The sequence below is a fragment of the Tursiops truncatus genome, chromosome 15, assembly GCF_011762595.2.
Source record: "Tursiops truncatus isolate mTurTru1 chromosome 15, mTurTru1.mat.Y, whole genome shotgun sequence".
Classification (NCBI taxonomy): Eukaryota; Metazoa; Chordata; class Mammalia; order Artiodactyla; family Delphinidae; genus Tursiops; species Tursiops truncatus.
The window spans coordinates 36,940,870-36,947,959 of NC_047048.1; the positions used below are offsets into that span (position 1 = coordinate 36,940,870).

General features: G+C 55.5%; 1 protein-coding gene and 1 long non-coding RNA gene across 18 annotated transcripts in view; one reads left to right on the top strand and one right to left on the bottom strand.

Moving 5' to 3' along the window:
- Positions 1–7,090, top strand: part of IFT140 (intraflagellar transport 140) — a 70,916-nt gene that overhangs the window by 57,877 nt on the left and 5,949 nt on the right. For all 17 annotated transcript variants that reach the window (XM_073792487.1, XM_073792482.1, XM_073792493.1 and 14 more), the window contains 8 exons: positions 193–325; positions 401–544; positions 904–1,032; positions 1,111–1,293; positions 4,505–4,711; positions 4,891–5,103; positions 5,175–5,341; positions 6,662–6,803. In XM_073792487.1, the coding sequence (XP_073648588.1) occupies positions 193–325; positions 401–544; positions 904–1,032; positions 1,111–1,293; positions 4,505–4,711; positions 4,891–5,103; positions 5,175–5,341; positions 6,662–6,803 (1,318 nt within the window). The remainder of the gene's footprint in view (positions 1–192; positions 326–400; positions 545–903; positions 1,033–1,110; positions 1,294–4,504; positions 4,712–4,890; positions 5,104–5,174; positions 5,342–6,661; positions 6,804–7,090) is intronic.
- LOC141276498 (uncharacterized) lies at positions 3,605–6,313 on the bottom strand. The gene is made up of 3 exons (XR_012326151.1): positions 6,153–6,313; positions 5,722–5,779; positions 3,605–5,514 (listed from the first exon to the last, which is right to left on the bottom strand). It is a non-coding gene; the product is annotated as an uncharacterized lncRNA (long non-coding RNA).

The following is a 7,090-nucleotide window of genomic DNA, read 5'->3' on the forward strand; positions in this document are numbered from 1 at the left end:
CTGGGCCTGGGAGGGCTTCCCCCCAGAGCCTCACACGTGAGCTGGTCCCCAGGGCACCGGGCGGGGGCCTCCCCCAGGGACCTCACTCGGGCTCATCCACCCAGCGTCCATGTCTCCTGGCTGCTGGTGTGGGACCCAGGGCTCACTTCCGGCGGGAGAGGGGCCTGAGGGAGCGCATGCGGCTCTTCGCAGGACCCTGTGGAGGTGGTGGGCCCAGTACCTGGAGAGCCAGGCCGAGATGGATGCCGCACTTCGCTACTATGAGCTGGCGCACGACTACTTCTCTCTGGTCCGCGTTTACTGCTTCCAGGGCAATATCCAGAAGGTAGGAGCTCCGGAGGGAGGCGGGCTGCTTGGCAGAGGAGGCTGCACGCAAAACCCCTGTCCCTGGTGTCTCTAGGCCGCAGAGATAGCCAGCGAGACCGGGAACTGGGCGGCCTCCTACCACCTGGCCCGCCAGTACGAGAGCCAGGACGAGGTGCGGCAGGCCGTGCACTTCTACACACGCGCCCAGGCCTTCAACAATGCCATTCGCCTCTGTAAGGTGCGCGCCCAGCCCCTGCCAGCGCCTCCGCGTGGGGGAGGCTGCTTCCCACCTTCTGTTGAGAGAGTTTCAAACAGAAAGTTAGAGACTCATGTCGTGAGTGTCATACCCCTACCCAGGCAGGTGTCTACGTCTCACGCCTCACTCTGCCCAAGTGCGCTCGGGGACGCTCCCTGCTATCCAGGCTCCTGAGCAGCAGGGAGGCTGTTCACGCCTCGTACTCAGTAGACCTACCTAGGAAGCCATCGGACGCTCTGCATCCATAAAAGTCTTCCAGCCCAGGGTCCCACTTCAAGAAAAGTCGAAAAGGGGGAGAGCCCTCATGTCAGGTAGTTCCCCAACGTTCTGTGCTCCCACAGGAGCACGGCCTGGATGACCAGCTTATGAATTTGGCCCTGCTGAGCTCCCCCAAGGACATGATCGAGGCCGCACGCTACTACGAGGAGAAGGGTGAGCAGATGGACCAGGCGGTCATGCTGTACCACAAGGTGAGGCCACCCGCTCCAGGCCCCGGGCACAGTGGGGCGCCCAGACGGTGCTGCTCAGAGCTCCCCCGCTGTCCACAGGCCGGCCACTTCTCCAAGGCCCTGGAGCTGGCCTTCGCCACACAGCAGTTTGTGGCCCTGCAGCTTGTGGCAGAGGACCTGGACGAGAAGTCAGACCCCGCCCTCCTGGCCCGCTGCTCCGATTTCTTCCTGGAGCACAGTCAGTACGAGAAGGCGGTGGAGCTGCTGCTAGCCGCCAAGAAGGTACGGGCCCTGCGGGCGGGCGGCCACCCTCACCAACCACGCTCACCAGGAAGGCCAGGCCGGCCTGTGCGGGACTAGCCGCCTGTTTCCAGTCATAGCTAAGGAGTCCACTTTCTTCTGTGTGTGTGTTGTAAAGAGCACATAACGTGAAAGTTCCCATCTTAGGGGTTTTTGAGTGTACAACTCAGTGGTGTTAAGCACATTCACGTGTTCGTGCAGCTGATCTCCAAGACCCTACTGGTCTCGCAGAACTCAAACTCTTCCGTCCCCTGGCACGCACCCTCCGCCTTTCTGTCTCTCTGAGTGTGAGTCTAGGGACGTGTGTCAGCGGAGTCGCTTGTCTTTGCGACTGGCTTTTCGCCCGAGCATAGAGTCCCCCAGGCCGTCCACGCTGCAGCGTGTGTTGGAAGGTCCCTGCTGTTTGAGACTGAACCGTATGCCTCTGCACGGACAGACCACACCTGGCTTGTCCAGCATCCACAGGTGGACGTTCGGGTTGCTTCTACCCTTTTTTTTTGGCCACACCAGCACAGCTTGTGGGATCTTAGTTCGCCAACTAGGGATGGAACCTGGGCCCTCGGCAGTGAGAGCGCAGCGTCCTAACCGCCAGGGAATTCTCTCTACCTTTTGACCGTTGTGAATGAGCATGAATGTGCGAACATCTCTTCAAGACCCTGCTTTCAGTTCTTTGGGGAATTTACCCAGAGAGGGAAGTGCTGGGTCACATGATAACTCTGCTCTAACATTCTGTGGAACCGCCACACTGTTTCCACGGCGGCTGAACCGTTTGATGCTCCCACCAGCAGAGCACCAGGGTCCCAGTTTCTCCACATCCTCCGCAACACTCCCTGTCTTCTAGTTTCTGATAGTAGCCGTCTTAATGGGTATGTGCACTAATCTTCCTTAAGGAGAAAAATTCCCCTTGATGGAAACTGAATGGAGATATAGAAAATGGTTAGTCACCCAGAATCAGCCTGTCCTAATTGGAAGATCTTTTTTCCTGCAGCCAGAATCACACGTGCAGTGTCGTCTCTCATTATGAGTGATAGGAGAATTCCTGAGCAAGTGAAAAGGCACACACACCACGTACTTGGTTAGAGAGACCTACTGACTGGCCTCCCTAAAGCCGCTTCAGACTGACTCTGACCCCAGGAAAAATACCACAGGGCTTCCTCTAGTTAGATAAGTGGATTCTGTAGTTTTACAGTGAAAACCAGATAAGCCAGAAGAGCCAAGAAAAATTTGGAAAGAAGAGTATAGCAAGAGGTGATTAAACCTCCCAGATCATAAACTATATCAGTGCTAGAATAATTGGGGTTTAGTGCGTGATCGGGCCTATAGATCAGTAGGAAATACTAGAAAATCCAGAAATAGAGCCACATACGGATGCACATTTACATGTGGTGAAGGAGCATCTCACAACAGTGGGGATGAGCCCTTCGGTGAATGGGGTTGACACAGCCAGGTGGCCACTTGGGAAAAGTGAAGTTAAACCCTTCTCACCCGCTGCGTCTGAGGAAACTACAGGCAGGTCAGAGATCTAAGTGCATAGGGAGGCGGCCCAGTGCCACCAGAAGCCATATGTGTCTCGTATGACCTTGAAGGAGGGAAGGCATTTTCTAAATACAACTCAAAACCCAACAGCCATAGTGGGAAAGACTGATCAATTTGACCAAATACAAATTTGAAAATAGCACATGGAAAACACAGCATAAACAAAGCAAAGATGAATAATAAAATGGGAAAAAATGTATTCTACCTATATCCCGAAAGGCCAATCTTCTTAATATGTATAGAGTTTCTATAAACCAATAAGAAATCTACCAACAACTCAAGAGGAAGGACAAAGAGTATGGTCAGTTTGTTTTAAAAAAAGGAAATCTGGATGGTTCCTGAATGTCCGATACACAGCCTCACTCATATCAGGGGAATACAGATCAGACGTGAGGAGATGCCATTGTTTGTGAATTAGGCTAGTAAAGTAAAAAGGCTAGAAAACCCGCCAGGTTGTAGTGGGAAACAGTTGTGCTCAGGCTGCGGGTAGGAACATGGCAGTGGCGCCTGCCACAGGTGACAAGCACATCTTCCTTGGTCCAGTGCTTCCTATCGTCAGCAGTCATGCTAACAACACACTTATACATGAGTGAGTGGCATAGGCACAAGGACCTCCGCACCTGCAGGACCACCCTCTGAGTCTGGGCAGGATGCCCTGCAGGTTCCCAGCACAGCCGTCAGCAGGGCAAATCATCTCCAAGATATAGTTCTTTTTCTTCCCAAGACACATTCTTTTTTATTAATCCACAATGGGCTGTTTTATTTTTTTTTTAATTTATTTTATTTTTGGCTGCGTTGAGTTCGTTGTTGCGCACGGTGTTTCTCTAGTTGGGCGAGCGGGGGCTACTCTTCGTTGCGGTGCGCAGGCTTTTCATTGCGGTGTCTTTGTTGAGGAGCATGGGCCTAGGCGCGCGGGCTTCAGTGGTTGTGGCTCGCGGGCTCTAGAGCGCTTGGGCTTCAGTAGTTGCAGCGCGTGGTCTCAGTAGTTGTGGCGCACGGGCTTAGTTGCTCCACGGCGTGTGGGATCTTCCCGGACCAGGGCTCGATCCCACGTCCCCTGCATTGGCAGGCAGATTCTTTTTTTTTTTTTTTTTTGCGGTACACAGGCCTCTCACTGTTGTGGCCTCTCCCGTTGCGGAGCACAGGCTCCGGACGCGTAGGCTCAGCGGCCATGGCTCACGGGCCCAGCTGCTCCGCGGCATGTGGGATCTTCCCGGACCGGGGCACGAACCCATGCCCCCTGCATCGGCAGGCGGACTCTCAACCACTGCGCCACCAGGGAAGCCCCGGCAGGCAGATTCTTAACCACTGAGCCACCAGGGAAGCCCCCCAAGACACGTTCTTAAGTGAAGAATATATAATTTTTCTTGAATTTTTAAGGAAAGTTAATTAAATTAATTAAACTCCTTACTTTGAAAACTTGAAAAGAATTATAGAAGGAAATTAGTTTCTGGTCTCCTTTTCCTCCCACAATGAATATAACTTCCTTTTGGGCTGCACGTTTCCTTGGTTGCCTCTAGAGTATCAATAGCAAGAGAAGGTCACGTGCCCCCACCTGGCCGCACTGTTCCCCCCACCCCCACCCCAGGAGGCGGGGAGGTGTGGCTCTCCCCCAGGCCACAGGTGACTGCCCCTTGGTTTCTGTGGCCCTTCCCAGTATCACGAAGCCCTGCAGCTCTGCCTGGAGCAGAACTTGACCATCACTGAGGAGATGGCTGAAAAGATGACGGTGTCCAAGGACTGCAAGGAGCTGTCTGAAGAGTCCCGGCGTGAGCTGCTGGAGCAGATTGCCAGCTGCTGCATGCGCCAGGGCAACTACCACCTGGCCACCAAGAAGTACACGCAGGCAGGGGACAGGCTGAAGGTGAGTGCGGCCCGGCGCATGGGTGCCCTGTGGGATGAGCTTCTGGGCAGGGTTCCGAGGGCGCCTGCCAAGACTTTGCAGCCCAGAGCTCGCTTGTCCTGAAGACACACCTGCAGCGTCGGGCGGGAGCTCTGTCCACCTTGCCAGGAAGGGGCCAGCCCGGCTCTTTCTCTGTCCAGGCCATGAGAGCACTGCTCAAGTCTGGGGACACTGAGAAAATTGTGTTCTTTGCGGGCGTCTCGAGGCAAAAGGAGATCTACATCATGGCAGCCAACTACCTGCAGTCCCTGGACTGGCGGAAGGACCCGGAGATCATGAAGAGCATCATCAGCTTCTACACCAAGGGCCGGGCCCTGGACCTCCTGGCCGGCTTCTACGATGCCTGTGCCCAGGTACCGACCCCCCACTTCCAGGGGCCCCGGGTGGGTGGAGGACCCATGGGTCCTGACGCCTCCTCCTGCAGGTAGAGATCGACGAGTACCAGAACTACGACAAGGCCCACGGGGCACTGACTGAGGCCTACAAGTGCCTGTCCAAGGCCAAGGCCAGGAGCCCACTGGACCAGGAGGCCAGGCTGGCGCAGCTGCAGAGCAAAATGGCACTGGTGAAGCGCTTCATGCAGGCCCGCAGGTGCGTCAGCCGTGGGGCAGCATGGCACTTCCAATGGACATTCTTCTAAGGAACTCCTTGGACAGCTGGACGGGAAGGGCAGGGTGTGCCATTGCTCTATGCACGTCGGGGCTCCTCTGGTTCCTGCAGAACTGGGCCGACTCTTGGGAGGTTGTTCCAGAAACAGCCGAGACCTTTGAGGGAGGAAAGTGGTGGTCGGGGGAGGCAGGTTGGTGTCAGGAGAGGCTGTGTCTGAGGGGAGCCCAGGGCCTGCTTAGGTGCGTGCAGGGGTCCAGCAGGTGGTTCTGGGGAGGGGGCCCGTGGGGTGGAGGCTCGGGCAGCACGCCGCCTGTTTTAGGACAGGCCACAAATCCAAATGCGTATGGGGTCTTAGTGTTTACCTACTGGCAGCTAGTCCAGTGCTTCCAAGACCCCTGTGTGGACAGCAGGGCTCAGCTCCTGCCAAACCAATGAAAGCACTTTGCTTATCTGAGAAGAGGCTTTCCAAAGACTTCCAAAAACATTTTGAATGCTGTTTATGGAGTGGGGCTCTTTGAAGGGTGCTCCCCCACTCAGATGTGTAGCTTCAGGAACGTCAGGGCTGCAGGAGGGAGGGGGCTCAGCCACAGGGCAGGGTGCTTGGACAGAGGGAGGGGAATGCGGGGGCCAGAGGGCCAGCCTGTGGGGGACTCACAGGGCCTCCTGGTCCCACCCCCGCCTGCACGCACCGCACCAGGCATTGCGGAGACCCTGGGCGTCACTGCGTTGGCCTTTGCCTGGGCTGCCCTCCCTGACGCTTCCCCACAGTGACGCACCCCCTCCATGCCCTCACCTCTCTGCCCCAGGCTGCTCCCTGGGCGGGACTGGCATTGACAGGCCGTGCCCTCCAGAGTCTAGTGCAGCACCAGTACCAGCCCTGCAAGCGGTCAATACGTTTTGTTAAAACAAATTAGTGAATTTATGAATTGACTCAATAAAGAATTAATTTAGTTCACGGGAATTACCTTCTCAAAAGCTGCATCCTTGGGCTTCCCTGGTGGCGCAGTGGTTGAGAGTCTGCCTGCCGATGCAGGGGACACAGGTTCGTGCCCCGGTCCGGGAAGATCCCACATGCCGCGGAGTAGCTGGGCCCGTGAGCCATGGCCGCTGAGCCTGTGCGTCCGGAGCCTGTGCTCCACAATGGGAGAGGCCACCACAGTGAGAGGCCCGCGTACCGCAAAAAAACAAAAACAAAAACAAAACAAACAAAAAAGCTGCATCCTCCAGGCCGAGAGCCTGCCCTAACCCCTGACGTGTAGCCGTGCCCTGGGTTGGGGCTCAGAATGTCCCTGCTCCCAGCAGGACATACACCGAGGACCCCAAGGAGTCGGTCAGGCAGTGCAAGCTGCTCCTGGAGGAGCCAGACCTGGACAGCACCGTCCGCGTCGGGGACGTATACGGCTTCCTGGTTGAGCGCCACGTGCAGATGGAGGACCTGCAGACGGTGAGGCCGCACCTGGGGCTGATGGGGTTGCGGGGTGATGGGGGTATCCTGGCTGCAGAGCCCCCTGCGGAGCTCGCAGTGGGGGAGGCACCTCCCCAAGTTTTGATTTTCTTTTTGACTTTTCAGCCTTTCTTATTTTGAAATAATTTCAAACTGAGAAGTTACAAGAATAATAGAACCCAACCCTTTACCAGATTCATTTTTTTTAACATTTTGCCACATTTATGTATTCATTCTATGTTTTAAATTTTCTATTTTATACATAAAATGGGTATTTTCTGAGCCAT